Source organism: Sturnus vulgaris, chromosome 10 (assembly GCF_052056855.1).
Source record: "Sturnus vulgaris isolate bStuVul1 chromosome 10, bStuVul1.hap1, whole genome shotgun sequence".
In the NCBI taxonomy this organism is placed as follows: Eukaryota; Metazoa; Chordata; class Aves; order Passeriformes; family Sturnidae; genus Sturnus; species Sturnus vulgaris.
Genome location: NC_142252.1, coordinates 14,077,291 through 14,093,709, shown reverse-complemented (window position 1 = coordinate 14,093,709; position 16,419 = coordinate 14,077,291). Strand labels below are relative to the sequence as shown.

General features: G+C 47.2%; 1 protein-coding gene across 3 annotated transcripts in view; it reads right to left on the bottom strand.

Annotated features, from left to right (window-relative positions):
• Nucleotides 1–16,419, bottom strand: part of FGF12 (fibroblast growth factor 12) — a 216,919-nt gene that overhangs the window by 85,468 nt on the left and 115,032 nt on the right. The window contains exon 1 of one of the 3 annotated variants that reach the window (XM_014888850.2): nucleotides 11,401–11,614. The exons of the other annotated variants lie outside the window; for them this stretch is intronic. Within the exon in view, the coding sequence (XP_014744336.1) occupies nucleotides 11,401–11,599 (199 nt within the window). The 5' untranslated portion in view covers nucleotides 11,600–11,614. Of the gene's footprint in view, nucleotides 1–11,400; nucleotides 11,615–16,419 lie in introns of those variants that run through there. 3 annotated transcript variants of the gene reach the window in all.

Below are 16,419 nucleotides of genomic sequence, written 5' to 3'. Positions count from 1 at the left end.
CAATGCCTTGGCTACTGAAAGTTAAAGCTTGCTCATAAGTATGGATAGCAGAGCATACAAAATGTATTATTTATTTTGAGGAACACCCTGCAATTATTCCTGACATATTGTGTAATTAGCCAAAATTACAGCATATTCACCGAGAGTGAAACAAAGGATAGCATAAATATTATGTGTGAGCCCACAGTCACTGAGCACATTTCATCTGGGTGCAGACATGTCTGATGAACCAACCAAGTGTGGCTCTCCCTGGCTCCCTGGGCTGTGCCAGCTCCTGAGCTGACACCCACAAAGGGGAGACATGGGGAGTAAAATCCTGACTTTCCCCGTGCCAGCACTGGGAGCTCAAGAGCTGCGTGAGGATTTAACAAATGGGCACACCCACACTTGCAGAGCTTTCAGGATGACTGAGCCCAAAGCTCACACCAGAGAAGAAGGGGTATATTCCCATGTATGTTATCCCAAGAGAGGTGGAAAGGTGAGCTCAGAGGATGTCTGGAGAAGCTGCTTGCTTTGCTGCCTCAAGCTGACAGGAGGAGAAACTGAAAAGCAGCTGTGCCCTCCTGCCATGCTTGCAGTGCCTTTTGGCCTGCAGCTTCCCAGAGAGAAGGCTTCCTACAGAGCTACATGTCAGACCCATCCTAAGGACTGGTTTGATGGCTCAGAAATCCTGGGGAATGCTGTGGCAGTGCTCTGCCTTGTGTATGGTCAGAAGGATTTTGTTTTCTTCTCTTGACTCCAATATGCAACACAAAACCTCTTCACTGTTAATCAGATTTCTTCCTGATTTCCTACAAAGATGTGGCTTGCATATTAGGACATTCTACCCAGAATTCACCCCATGGGAGGATGCAAAAAACAAGTTTAAGAACATCCTTCCAAGGAATGCACACCTGGAATCAGCGTAGGATTGAGGTTGGACTAATCATCAGTGGGATCCCTTTCAGCCCTGCTGCTGGGTGACCATGACTTGGTGGCATTAGCACATTCTGTACTTCGAGTTTTTGAAGGGCTCCACGATAGAGTCCCCATCTCCCCTCACCATGAAGTGCCCCACATAAGGCACCCCATCACTAATAGTGCTCACAACAGCAGAGCAGACACCATCCCTACTGTTCAGGCCTGCCACAGTGCTGGGATTTATGCTGTTCTCAGATGCTAAATCTCTTCACTTCCCCTATCAATCCAGCAGGACTGAAATACTGCAGAAACACCAAGAAGTCCCTCACACAAATAAAACATACTATGGAAACAACCACATCAATCTTGCACCCTTCTCTGAATGCCTAGAAAAGCAAATTCATTAAAAGAGAAAATGGACAGAACATACTACCAACAAGCACTGAGGAGAAATTCATCACTTCAGATGCCATAAGTCTCAGGGAAGGTACCTGGTTCTATCAACACCAGCTCACAGAAGTGCCCTGGATAATCACTGGATGGCAACTCAAGGAAAGATTTGGTTCCCAGTGTCATTATGCAAGCTTTAAAGAATCCTAAGTGATAACATACTCTTTTGCTATAGTATTCCTCAAGCAATCTCACAGCATTTTCCAATGAGATGAGCATGTGAAACTCCTTTATTTAACAGGTAATGAGCCTGTGATGTGGAAAAAATTAAAGTTTGAATCAGTTGGGTTGTATTACAAGAATTTTTCTTGCTCATTGCACTAGTGCAGCTTAAGCATTTTTGTAGCAGTTTGGAGCGTTTTTGACTCAAAACTATGCTGTTCTAAATTTCAATAAATCTTATACAACACCCAAATGCATAATGAAAATGTGCTGCTTGTGCCATTGTGGTCTGAAACATTTTACTTCAAAGAGCAAGATCATGATAAAAATGGCCAAAATTCCACCATATGACTTGAAGTTCTTTCATTTTGCTTTATGAAAATATATATTTTTTAATCTGCATAATGATTTTAGTTTTCTATTAGAGCAAAAGGTTTTTTTCAAACTAGTGAAAACGCTCAAAGTGTGAGAAAGCCATCATCCACTTCCGTTCCATCTAAAGCTCTGTTTTAAATAACAATGATGTTTTATTGCTGCTCATCTCTCAGCACAAACCCCTCAGTTCTGGCATCAGGCAGCCCTCAGGACTCCAGTGAGACAGGCAGGTTCACCTGCCCTCAGAAGAGAGCTGAAATCAGTGTGCTCCCTCTCCAGGGATGCACATGCTGAGGATGACACAGTGCAGATGGAGTGAAAACAGGAGATCTGCCTCTTCGACAGCTTTCTGAACAAAGCTTCTGCTCCCCCGGCTGCCCAGGAGGGATCAGAAAGCTCTAAAACTTCACTTGATGCTTGCTAATCATTCAAGAGCTGCTATAGGGCTGTAGCTCTAAAATCGTAGAATTTATTTAATGGAAAGTTGAGTAGAAGAAGAAACAGGAAGAAAAATAGAAGAAGAAATGTTTATGGAAGCAAAGCAGGTAGGAGTGGAACGAAATTAAATGAAAGCCAAAAGAAACGTTTAGAAATGTTTCAATACTGATGGTGTGTGCCTGCCAGCAGGCAGAACCCATACTGATGAGCACCACACCTCGCTGTAAGAGCCAGCAGAGAATTACTGGTTGTACTACACGCTCTGCCAGCCCTTTTAGCCACAGTTACAGACAACCCCCGCGAGAGTGTGGTGCGGATCAACACAGAATGACTGCAGGGACAACTGCAGATCGATACCAGAGGCAGCCAGTGACCCACCCTGGCTCCAATTACAGGAGCTGTGCCAGGAAAACCACCAGCCACAGAGCAGGTGGATGGTCCAAGTCCCTCACCTGCCAGCATCTCATCCCTGCATCTCCTGCAGCCCAGCGGTGCCCAAATCCCCAGGGAACCCTTCAGCAATCCAACCCTAAGCTGGGTACTGGAAGCCAAAAGCAGCTGTCTTTTTTGCTAATTTCTACTGTTTCTCAATGTTCTGGAAAATGTGGACTGGCTTTTGCAGCCCTGGCTTCATTTGCACCAGACCCATCCACTTGACCTTTTGCAAAGTTTTGCTTTGAGAGATGAATGAAATGTATTTATTTGGCAGCTCAGGCAACATGGGTGGCAACTGCTAAGCAAAGAAACTATCAGTGCAGCCAGCAAGGGGAGGAGACAGCCAACTACGCTATTCTAGATAAATATCAATTAAGTGAGCATGTTCTATTAACCCCAAGACCTCTCTTTTCTTCCTTCATTTAAATCCAAAATGCTTAAGTATCCCAAGAAAGGAACATTTCAGGCGGATTTTATCGCAACTGCAATCAGGTTTCAGCTGGAGAAGAAGCACAAGTGACAGAATTACATTGCCTCTCTGTGGTTATTTTGCCAGTTCATAGCATGTAGCTGTCCACTGGATGTTACACATACCCTTAACAGAGCTGGCTGCTGGAGGGAAGGTGAGACAGGAGTGCCTAGAGCACTCCATAGATGCTGCTGTGGAATGTGAGAGAAGCTGTGCCCTCCACCACTGTAGTGGCTGTATCTAGCCCTGGATCTTCATCCAGCACCATCTCCAGCCCCTACCACAGAAGCAACCAGCGATTTTCTGGCATCTATTGATGAAGAAGCACAGTCCAAACAAGAACTGCTGTGCTGAAAAGGTCCCAGGAAGAAAGACGGCATAACTTCTCTCCTCGCACCACAGCTGCCCACCCTCTGGCCAGTGAAGTGCCAGAGCTCCACAGCTGAGGGTTTCTGACTTCAGGAACACAGCAGTGCCAGCCAAGCACCATCAAAAATCAAGTTTGCTTTTGTGCTCGGTAAGACTGAAGGAGGAGGGGGCACCAATGCAAGTCAGACTGGATTGCGCAAAATTCCACCTCCCACACAAAACTTCAGGTACAACAGGTGCACATGCTGTCAAGAAGAGAGAGGAGCTGCTACTGCTACCTGCCCCCTTGCTATTGAGCACACGAACTCAACAGTCTTCCAAACTCAGAGCTCTGCCTAGAGCCGCAGAACCCCAAGCAGCATCTCCTCAGTGGGAACCCTGGCACAGCACAACAGTCACTTCCTCGTGACAAACCCAAAGCTACAGAGCATATGCAGCAACACAGCTGCACAGACCCCTTCCATGATGATGCTGCTTCCAGCATTAACCTTCATCTCCTGGTACAGCCCACTCTACAGGGAAAGGGCAGAGAGCAGGAATGCCTGGAGGTGCTGCATGTAGCCTCATCACACCAGCAACCAGCCAGCAGCTCCTCCAAGACTGGAAAGGCTCAGGACTCAGTTTACCACCCTGGTCTGTGGCTTTGTCCCTCTGTCACCTTTAGCCAGGGCATTTTGGAATGAACATAGGACAGAAGAGGTGTTTCACAAGTGCAAGCTTTGCATCCAGGTGCATTTTTTCAGCAGCCAGATAAGCTCCACCAGGGTGTCAGAAAGCCTCATTTCAGTGCTTGGAACAAGCACAGTTATTTGTCTGAGCTGCAGCGTGGGGGCTGGAAAAGCCGAAGTGAGTGGTCTGCCTGAACAGTGAATCCCACAGTCGTGTTCCACAGCTCTCAAGAAAGATGCCTTCTGCTTCACCATTTAAATAGAAATGTGTTGTAGCTGCTATTTTCAGAGGTACTGTTAAAAAGCTGTAGCTGTACAGCCCTGTGACCGTGCTGCACAAACTCAGTCTCCGCATTGACTCCCTCAAAGCACAAAACCTCTGTTCCTGAAAACTGGATGAGAGGCACCTATGAGTGCATCCATGGTTCTCCTACAGCTTTTAATAGAGATGCAAAGTGAAACCAGCCTCTGGAAAGGCCGAGTTATTTCAGGATTCTGCTACATGTCAGAAGACAGCGAAGATAAAACAATAGATGTAGTCGTTTACTCCATGCTCAGAATTAACATGAAGAACCTTGTGTTAGCTGGGGAATAGAGATGAACCACACATTAAACAGGAGAACAGAGTACAAAGGTACTGCTCCCTGACAGACTGTAGCAAGTACAGCCCAGGCACGGAGTAGATGACTTCAGAACAGGTCACTTCTCAAGACATTTCCAAGATCAAGACATAATAACAATGCAGTCATTGCAGTGATACTATGACAACACACAGAGCAAACGGAAACGTATCTGTATTCAGTGGTTAGTTCTTTATTTAAAAGTCAGTTCTTTGGAGCTGCTTTCTCTGACCTGTTCTTGCCCATGTTCTTGGTCACCTTCTGCCAAGCCATGGAGCTTGCAAATACAAAAGGGATGTCAATCTCTTAAATGTTTTGCTTGATAAAATTCTTCCTTTGATTTTAATAATAAGAAATCACAGCTTGGTTTCAACTGTGCAGGAATAGAAAAATCTCAGAAGTAATGTGCACAGGACTGCTCAGAAGGATAGATCAAATTAGACAAATGTCAGAAGGTTGAAATAAATGCCTACCTGGCCACTGTGGTTCATGGTATTCCTGTTTGGGGAGGGGAAGGAAGAAAACCAGATAAGCCAAACTGCATTTGCACTTGCTCCCCACCATAGTGAGACTCATGATTATGTTTGTCTCTCAAACAGCCTCGTCAGCTCCCACGACAGCTCTGCTCTCCTCACTGCACAAGTCAAGTTGGTGATTGTTTGGTTAATAGGTAACTCATCTGTTAAAATATGAAGTATCTGGTCTACTAGAATTTTCTAAATTTGTGTTGAATTCAGCAAAGTAAGGAAGAAAGGAAGAAAGAAAATCTTGCCTCCGTTTTGGCATGTTTTTGGAACTCAAGCTTTTGGGTTTATATTTCAAAAGAACATTTCATTTAGAAGAATACTTGAAAGTAAAGAAAAATACACGTATCAGAATCTTCTAAATGAAATTGCATCTTCCCCCCCCCAAAAAAAAACCAACCCAGCAGTTTTATCAGTCAACGATAAATTGATTTATATGGATCTTTTATGGTAAAGGAAAATAATCACTCACAAGCCACTTTTTGCCCTGACTCTCCCATTTGGCTGGTGACAGAGGCATCAATCACTTGTATTGATCTAATGGTAAGCTTCTGCTGGATAACGATTTCCACTGCTCTCACAAGCACAGCTACCCCTGAGGCCATGGGGACAGAAGATATCCATCCCTCTCAGAGCTTGGATGACTTCCATGGATTTTCTTGGCATCAACCATACTCAGTCCAGAACTAGTATGAAGCGGCTTACTGACTGACATGCTCGCCCATAAGCTGTGTTGGGAAGCAGGCTGGCAGCTGAGTTTCCCATGCTCTTGAAGAAAACCAGGAACCTGCAGCTTTTTCCCAGATTTTAGAAACGGAGTGCTTGGGGTTGCTACCTGACGCCCCAGTAACCAGTGCAGCCACGCTCCGTGACAACCACCACATCTGCAAGTCATGAATGTGTGCGACACCACCCCCAGGGATCAACTGGGTAAAATGAAACCCATCTGCTGAGCTGTCGGAGCAGGAGGGAGCCTCTTCCTCCCTCCTGATTATGTTGGCTTTCATTAGCATGGGTGGTGTAGGAGTTTACAGCACTGCCCCAACCAAGGAGGACCCATGCCCTCAGGGCTGTGCCATTCCCCTTGGTCTTATCCAGGCTCATGTCTGGCTGGAGACTTGGCATCCATGCCCTTATCTCAGCTAGCACTTCTACAAGCTCTTGCTGTCCAGGTGATGCCACGTTTCCAGCTATTTCTATTCCCATCAGCCACTTCTTAGATGCAGGACACAGCACCAAATTCTGCAGAGGAGCAGGCACAAGAATGTAATGGACCCCTTGGCTGGGCACACACCCAGACACGCATGGACACACAGAGAAAAGCTGAGATGGAATTCTCTGGCAGGGAACAGCTATGCCCTGGGTAATGCAGCCAGCATTCCGACAGTAGCAACAAAGTGGACAAATTCCACAGGTTGGGCAGGTATTAGAGCTGTTTTGAGATGCACCACTCCACAAAAGCAGGCAAGGACTATGAGCTAAGATGGTGGTTTTTACCCTGAGCTTCAATCATCATTTTCACCCTGCATGAAATCAGAAAGGACTTCAGGATTTAAGTCGGGGAATTTAACAGCTTGCAGATGACAGACTTCTTAAACGTTTTAAATGAATCTCTGAATGAACGAAGTCCTTCTATGCCCTTCAACTGAAGCTGCTCTTGCATTTTACTTATACTGCTGCAAAAACATCTATATCCATATATTTCAAGTTCCAAATCTCTATCATTCAAAATGAGAAATAACGCAAAGGGAAAACATGGTTTAAGTTACTGCTTTTATTCTCTGCACAAGCCATTTCCTTCTCTTTGGAAGAAGCCTTTATATATCCTTAAGGAAAAGCATCCTTTCCCTGGAAGAGCACAAAATATGTACCCGACAGAGAAAAAAAAAAGAAATTAAAAAAACACTTTTATTTTCCTTGAGGTGAAAATCCTGTTTGAGAATGAGCTCTGCATTCTGAGCTGGTAACTCATCTATAAAAGCAACATCTGAGGGGACTGAGACAATGCTACACAGTGCCTGGCATTGCCTGACCCAAAGCTGCCTCAATTCAAACATGATTTCCCCAAGCAATGACACCCTTTCAGTGGGCTTCACTTGGATAAAATTTCTAGCAATCCCCACAGATATTGTGCCTGATGCACTTGCTTGCTTCCCTTTGTGCAAAACTGCCAAACTGCCCAGCTCTCCTGTTCAGTGGTCATGGCATGATGGAAGGCCACCTCTGCCCCAGCTCTCTGGGGTGTGCTCTGCCTGAGAAAACTGCTGGTGAAGCAACAGTGACAGCTTTCACAAACAAGCTGGACCCACCAGCCCAGGCTTTTCAGACAGCTATAAAACAGCTGAAGAAGGGACATGCTTGAATGCTTTAATTCAGATACAAAGGGGATGAAAAGTACTTGGTTCAACTCTTTGTTGGCAGGGAAGTCATATGGAGAGAGCTGCTTGTCTTGTCTTCTGCATTCAACTCTTGGATCCAACAGTCCCTGAGGAAGAATTCATCTCTTGAACCTGCACCAACAAGCCATGCCATACAGTAATTTCTTTTGAATCCTCTATCAAGTCTATATGGTTCAGAGCAAAATACGTAAATTATAGATGTACAATTGCAGCAAATGACCTGTATTAACTCCCAATAATGGGACTAAGCCCATGTGTCCAAATTTTCAGTTTAGTCCACAGCACTTGGTGTCCTTATTTGGCCTATCTTAAACTAGTAAGTCATCTTGGAGCAAAACACATCTAAGAGCTCTAAAAGAACACAGTGTGCATGTGAGACAGCTGCCTTTGCCCATTGAAAAGACAGACAAAATTAGTTCTCATTTTACAACACAATCCCTATTGCAACCAACAAATGAGATGTTTCTGCAGTCTGTTTTCCCCAGGAGCAGACAGCTTTGATTATACAAGCTATCCCTGCATGGATCTGGTTGCCCATAGCTTGCCAAAACCTCCGACTACTCAGGCCCAGTATGCGAGACTCAACTGCTCCGGGGTGCAAATTCTCCCTTCCCATACGAGAGCAGGAGTATGTCACTCTCACTTCACACAGGCTGCAAAGTGGAGCACAAGGTGCCAACCAGCGCCAAGTAACTCTGCTCACCCACGTCTTTACTGAATATTTTAGTTACAACACTGTTTGAGTCACATATTAAAACACATATTAAACAGCTTACTTAATCGATGTACGCTCACACAGTTACTTTACAAGAAGCAAAGAGCAAAGGGAACATGAACCTCCATCAGAGCTGTATTTGTGTAATGTGCAAGCTGCAGCTCCACCACTGCTGCATCCTGAGCTCAGAGGCAGCAGGGCCTGAAGTGTGGTGTGCTGGTCCCAGCATTGGGAATTAGGTCTCTGTGTCAGGTAACTGCTCCACAGCTGGGGCTGATCTCGCCTTCTGTAAAATGGGAAGGATCCTCTCCATTCGGTAGAGCTTGTTGAGTACTATAGATGAAAATCACTCTGTAAATTCCAAGTATTTTGACAGTTACTCCTCATAGTCATAAGACAAGGTAATGTTTAAAAAGGGGAGATCCCCTAGCACTGTACGATCTCCAAATACAACTGTACCTCTTTTGCACAGGGGTGTTTCTCTCATTCCCTTCACTGACTTGCAAACTACTGAACCAGCATATCATGAAGTACACATAATCACTGGGGTTGTGGGTCACTGAACAATGTATGCACATTTCTTTAAACCACTTTCAATTCATTTGCATGTCATTTTCTGTGCATAAACTGGATTCTGAAATGAGCAAGTTATCAGGGCACAATACACTCCCTTGAATAAACAATCCGAGCAGCAGAATCCCTGTAGCATGCTGCCTACTGAGCAGCAGCCCAAGACCAGGAATACAATGTATCGTGAAATAAATCCCGAGTTAAAAGATAGATGTAGGGAACTAAAGCAGACACAGTCCATAGCCTAAGAAAGGACGTTTAGATTTTTTTCATAGCAACTTAATTCCTCTAGGTCTTTGATTTTATAAAATGAATACAGTACTGGTTACAAGGGATTGACTGACAGCTCTGAAGATTGAGCAGCTCTATTTTTACAACACTGAGTAGCACTGATCCTCCTTCTAAGTCAATAAAAAAGATTCCCTAAAATCATGCTCTCCTGTAAGTTGTTGAAAATGTTCCTCAGCATTAAAGTCCATGCAAGCTGAGGGAATTTTTAAAATTCGTTGATTCTTCACAGGCATTTACTGAGTCCAAGGAAACAGAATTGGACCTGTGTAACTGGGAGCACAGGGGTAGGACCAACAGAAAGCCTTCCCAACAAATCCTGCTGGGAAGTCACTCAAACTTTCATGAGACAGAGCATCTTGAAATCTTGGTAGCAGATCTATACTTTCCAGCCCTTTTAATCCTTAGGAGACTGCATTCAATAGCAGATAAAGATGGAAAGAGGAATAGAAAAAATTACATCAGTAAGACCCCCAGTTCTCATTCTTGATCCTGCAAAGAGTGATTCCTGAGACAAAATGCCAACATTTTTTGGGCAACAGCAGTGTTCTGGTCTTGGCTCACAGAATAACTAATATATAGAACAGCCCAGCAAACCACCACTCATCATAACTTGAGTAGGAAAAAAAAAGATAGGCAACTTTTCTCCTTTGAATATTTCAAGTCATGCTATATTTTAAGTATTTTACAGCCTCTTCTGATACTTGCTTTAAAGCAACCAGTTTGCACAGCCTAACCCATGCATTGAATTTTCAAACATTCTTGTATCTAAATATGGCCCCTGCCCCACAGCCTGTGAATCTGGAGGGCTGACAGCAATCCGGAGTATTTTTTTTTAATCTTTACCCTTTGTTAACAACAGTGTTGACAGAAGTGGCCTTCTATGGTGAGAGGCTTTGTCCCATTTCCTTCCCTTGCTCAGATGAGTCCAGGTCATGGACATCAGTCTACACATGCGAAGAGCAGCTTTAGCTACCTCTGACACCTTGGTGGAGAGTCATTATCAACAGACCTCAACTGTGGAGAAGGGGCTTCATGAAGAGACTGATCAACAAACACAATACTAATGTATATGGAAAACATGGGAGGGTTGCACAGGTTGATGGAACATCCGAGTGGCTAAATGAATGAGTATCTCCCCCTTTTTAACCATTATACTGAAGAAAACTACTTTTTCACAGCAGTTTCTCAAACCAGTCTCTGTTTTCTTACCTTTATGGTGACTTATGGCAGTGAAAAAAACAAAGCAAGACAGAAATCATAATTCCACTCAGAATTTACAGAGGGCCTATTCTTGCCAGGTGCTGAGTTCTCACACCTACCAAGGACAGCTGAGAGCACAAAGCAAGGCTCAGAACTGAAACTGTGGGTGGTGGGACTTCGTCGTGGGAATGTGAGCACTAGGGTGTACACTAGGGCGAAATTCTTTGCAAGGAACCAAGACTGAGCACACACAAGCATAAAAGAATAAAGAAAAGAAAGAAGATAAAAAAGGACTATCCTAAAGAGCATTTCTAGGTCCTCACAAACTCAGTATCAGGTGTAACCGTCGTGCAGCTGCCACCAAGGAAGCTTTCTAAGCTAATGAAATTCCCTGTACAACTCTGCTCATGAAGTAGCACTTGATGGATTTAGTTATCAAATGGCCACAATTTTAACTGATCTTCAGTTTATCGATTTCCTTGTCTCCATGCAGAAAATGAGAGACCATTTAAAAAACTTATGTACGATGAAGTGGAAAAATACAATTCTGGGTGAAGCTTGGATAGATGAAACTGCTGGGCCACTCTTGCCAGAGGACCCTCAGCGCTCACGCTTCAGACAGTGGTGAAGGGATGCCGGCAGCAGGTCACTGCCCACCCATCCCATGAGACCATGGGAGAAGATCCGCCAGGACCCAGGCCAAAGTTGAGAGCAGAGCAAGCCTCGTCCCCAGCCGGTAGCCGGCCATCCCGGCGGGTCCAGGGCTGCCCCTCTCCGAGAAGCGGGTTCCCACGGCCCCGGCCCACCGTACTCACCCGGTCTCCTCCTCACCGGCCTTTTCCTGCCGCTGCAGAAGCGCACTTTGCTGAAGACCCCCAGCACATGCCTCTCGCATAGGGAGCGTCCGTCCTTGCTGGGGCTGGAGCGGCGCTTGGAGGCGGACACCCGGTCGCTGTTGGACTCCCTCGCTTGCCGCTTCTGCCGGATCAGCGAGCTGGCGATAGCCGCTGCCATCGCCGCTCATGGGCCCCCCGCGCCGCTCCGCTCCGGGGTGCGCCGCCCGGGCGCGCTGGGGCCGAGCCGCCGCCGCGCCCCGAGGGGACCGGGGACGGGAACGACCCGCTTAACGCGCTGCAGTCCCGAGTCCCGGCGCCGGATAGGGCTCAGCCGGCCAGGCGGAGCAGGGCGCCCGGGCTAACAACCATGGCTGGACGCTGGACCCCGCCGCCCATGGGTCTGTCCCCGGGGAGCGCAAATCCCGGCGCGGCCGGCCGTCGACAAGACCCCCGGCCGGGCTGGCAGCGCCGCGTAGATCCGACCGCCCCGCTGGCGAAGGTCCGCTGTGTCCAAAGGGTAGGGGGACGCGGAGGATCCGCGGGTCCCTGCGGCGCGGTGCCGCTCCGCTCCGCGGGCGCAGGCGGCGGCGCTTCCTCCCTCCGGCCGGCCTCCGGCGAGGGGCTGTGGGATGAGTCAGAGACCCCTCGGGCCGAGGGCAGCCCCGGCCCCGGCGCGGTGGCTCCGAGGCGCTGCGCGGCAGGGCGCGCACATGGACGCGGCTCCGCGGCCGGGCTCAGGGAGAGCCGCGCTGCATTTCTGTTCGCACTCCTCCTCTTTCTCCTATCCCCCCCTACCCACTCTGCTCTCAGAGAGGGCGGGAGGGGAAGGAAAAGGCAGCCACGGGAAAAAGCAGCAGGCCAGCAAACAAATTAAAAAGAAGAGGGAAAAAAATGAAATTTAAAAAAAAAAAAAAAAAAAAAAAAAAAAAAAAAAAAAAAAAAGAAGCGCCCGGCCGCGAGTGCGGGCTCACATCGCCGCAGCTCGGCGCCCCGGGCTCACAGCGCCATGGCTGGCGCAGCTTCTCCTGCCCTGCTCGCCGCCTCTGCCCCAGCACCGGCTCTTCCCGACGGCAGCAACCCACATCGTCCGGCCGACCGAGCGGCCGCCGAGCGCTCGGCACCGGGGCGGCCCCGGGCCCGGCTGCCGCGGCGGGGACGGCGGCGGGAGGAGCGATGCAAGGCGGGGAGGAGGTGGAGGAGGAGAAGGGAGGGGGGTGCGGCTGCCACTGCTGCTGCTGCTGCTGCTCCTGCTCCGCGCGGGGCTCAGGATGCTCCGCGGTGCCGCCCGACGGCGGCGGGGCGAGGAGGAGCCGAGCCGCGCCCGCTTCCCGCCTGCATCCTCCTGCCCGACCAGGGAGGGGGGAGGAGAGGAGAGGTGGGGGGAGGAGAGGGGAAGGAGGGGCCGGGGAAGCCCCCCCGGACGCCCACGCTGCGCAGGGCTGTTGCCAAGGCGGCGGGGAGCCCCGCAGCCCCGCGGTGGCCGGGCAAGAGCCGGGCTCCAGGCTTCGGGCTCGGGGAGAATTGCAGCTGCTCCCGCTCGCCCTCTTCTACGCAATCCTACGTGATCGAGGTTTGGATGAGAAATACCGTGCAGGCAAAGCGAGGCAATTGCAGCTCCGCGGCGGGTCTGCCCCTCCGCCCGGGCAGACCCACCGCCCCCGCCGGCAGCCGGGCTTCCCCGGCACCGCAGCCCTCCCGGCGGAGCCGCCTGGCACTCGTGCAGCCGCCCCGGCCGCCTCCCTGGCCACTGCTGTCGGCGCCCAAGCACACAGTCTCGGCAGCCGAGCGTGTCCATGGCTTTCCCTGCTTCTCCGCGGAAGCAGAGAGAAGGGACAAGCCCGGCAGCCCAAGGGCTGCCCTACCGGGGGCCGGTTCCTCGGCCGGGGAGCGTGCGGTCGGCTCCAGTGGCGGTGGGCACTGCTGGGCTGCCCTGGGCTCAGCGCTCCCACGACATCAGCAGGTACTGGGCCGGCTTCCGCCTATCTCCGGCCACAAAACCGCACCGAACAAAACTGAAGGTTGAGATACATCTCCGGTTTTCCAGAGAAGTAACTACTGCTGCTGGAGAGGATGATGCTCTCCAGATACCAGGTTCAAGTAACAGGTAGCGATGGTAGCTGCCAGGCTAGTTAGGTGATGAGCAAGATACCTGGGGGAGCGCCCCGACAGGCGTCGGGGTGGACGGAGAGTGGATCTCGGCTGGGAAGAGAGGACACTGCTACACTTTGGCGAGTAGCAATGGCAGGACGTGATTAAGCCAGTCCTGAAGGTGTACGGGTGATGCATGTTTCCAGCAGACCAGAGCATTTTAGACCAGCTGGTGAAATGCCCTAGGAATTACCAGTTTTAGCAAAATAATCTTTTTACCTACTTCATTTCTAAATTCTAAAAATTTTCTAAATTCTTCACCTCTGGACTTCAGCTCTAAATAATTTTAATGTATTGGGGGAAAAGACAACTGAAACAACTACCAACTATGTCCATGAAGATTAACTAAACTCTGGCATTACTTCCTGATTTTTATTCTAAGTCTCTATGCATACCAAAACAAGGTGGAATCAGGTTCTCCAGGCTGTTGATCTCTTTTTAACTGCTGCCAACTTTTTTTTTAGCAGATTTCACCATCCCAATCAATAAAGATTTTTTCTTCCCTTTCCTGTAGCTAAAATGCTTCATATTTTAATTTTCTCTATCGGATTATTTCCCTTGACATCAAAGAATTATTGCAGTACAAGGTACAAGCATGGCCTAAAGAAAGCTGTTTGCAATCAGAGAATCACTGTCTCAACTGCCAGTGAATTATCCAAAGCTTCATCTTCAAAGGATGTGAGCATATCTTCGTATCTTCTCAATAAAGAGGTTTTCTATCTATATATAAAAATACTTTTTTTTGCCTGTAGTCTTCAAGTCTCTGGTGAAAAAATGCTGGTTTATCCACCCCATATTAGATAAGTTCCAGTTATTTTGATGTGCAACTAATTTGTTTTGTTGTGTAGCTGTAAACTCAGAGCAGCAGCTCTGCACTTAAAAATGATCCTAATCAGTGATAAATTCGGTCACAGTATTTTTTTTCCTGATGATTTGTGATCTGAAAAGAGAGTTGCTGCAACTCTTAAGAAGAAAGGCTTCTCCCAGGTCTTTCCTGCTTCTGCAGTGACTGAATTAAATTAAGCCAAAGCTTGTGAAACTGAATGTAGTCTTGTATTTGCCAACATGCAGGTCTGCCTTTATCTATAGATGGCCAAGGAGTTTAGGGGGTTTGGTTCTGAACACGGGCACAGTGCCATGAGCTCCTGGTAACATTACTGACATGCACATCTGCTCTGCACAGGTCAGATCATGCCCCAATTTCACAACACTTTCTGAAGAGCCCAAGCTTTTATAAATACCAAGGAAGCCCAGAGTGGTCTTGAGCTGGAGAATGGAAGGCCAACCTCATCATGCTCCTATACTGTCATTCACACTGGTGAAATGTTACCTTTGGTGGGCTCCCAAGTGAAATAGAAAAGCCTCCATGTGCTTTCATCTCTAACAGTGGAAGTTCTCTCCTTCAACTTCCATTTGAGTAAACAGAGCTCAAAACATCTTCCATTTTTATCTGTATCAGCGACTCCTCTTTGAGGGTTGTGCAGCCTACACTATTCCAAACCAACTAGCCACTGTGAGAGTCACAAGCTGCCTTCCTTGTTGCTACAAATGGAAGCTGAACTGTTTGAGCAAACTGGGCAAATACGGCATTTTTCTTTAAGGAACATAATTTTAAAAAGATATAAAATTTTAATATATAAAATATATAAAATGACATCTATATTATATAGTTATTCTAGCAATTTTGCTTGCATGTCTCTTCTTTCAGGCTTCCTCCTCACTTCAGTCTCAGTCTGCAAAGCTGCATAGTCTACTCTATGAAAAACAGACTGCAAGAGTAGCACCAATTCATGAAATAACCAAGACAGACTGTTTCGATGACATTGGAGATATATGCCAGTGCTCTTCCTCCAGTTTGTGGAGAAAGACCCCATCTGGCAAGAGGAAAAGGCACAGGTTCAGACTCCATGTGGCTGTTGGAGGATCAGACTCACTGTGCTCACTAAATAACCCTACCCCAAACATGCAGGAGCCTCTGCATGACCAATATCAATATTTTAAGACACTGCCATTTTTGAGGCTTCATTCTCTTGATAAATAAACTCTTCTGTCCTTAGTGCTAAGGTTTAAAATGAAGGCCTGGCTGAATTTCAGGGCTTTGGTGACTTGAGCAGACAAGAGATCTAGAGTTGCATTCCCTTACCTTCCTAAACAGAATGATCTATCTAGGTCAAAACGGAGGTTATTGGCATCTTTCCTTAGTGAAGTGCAATAATTCCCGCAGGGTTGCTAACAGAATATCCTGTTTATTTTTCATAGAGCCCTCAAAAGCCATGGGCTGTGTTCTGTAGATTCAGTCATTAGGCATATCTCTGCTTTACTTATTCTGTACACACAGAGCTAACTACAGATACAAACATATGCAGGTTTTTTGCTGCTGCAGAGCTACTGAAAATGCATACATGAAAATTAAAAAAGAGATTTACATTTAATACCGCTTTAAAATGGGTGTGCACGTTGCTGTAGTTGAATGGGAAAAAGAAAGACACCCATCTCTGGCCAATAATTATGAATGGCCTAATTCACCATTTTACAGCAGCATAGCAACAGATCTCTTCCAATAGGAAGGCACTGTTGAGTTTGAAAGTCTGCATGCAGACACCTCCTAAGAATTGTACCAAATTTCCACGCTGTGTAAATTACATCTAAAATGTGCATTGTCAGAGCTGCTTATTAAGCAGAATTAAGCCCATATCAATGTTTTATTAACTTTATTCTTTACAAGGTAGCCCCTTGTTGCATGTCTAGCATAATTAAAATTCATGCAGCTTTGGCATTCCCCAGTCTCTCTGCGTGGGCGGACTTATTGAAAAAAAACATGCCTGGGTAACCTGATAAAGAAAAGACAAG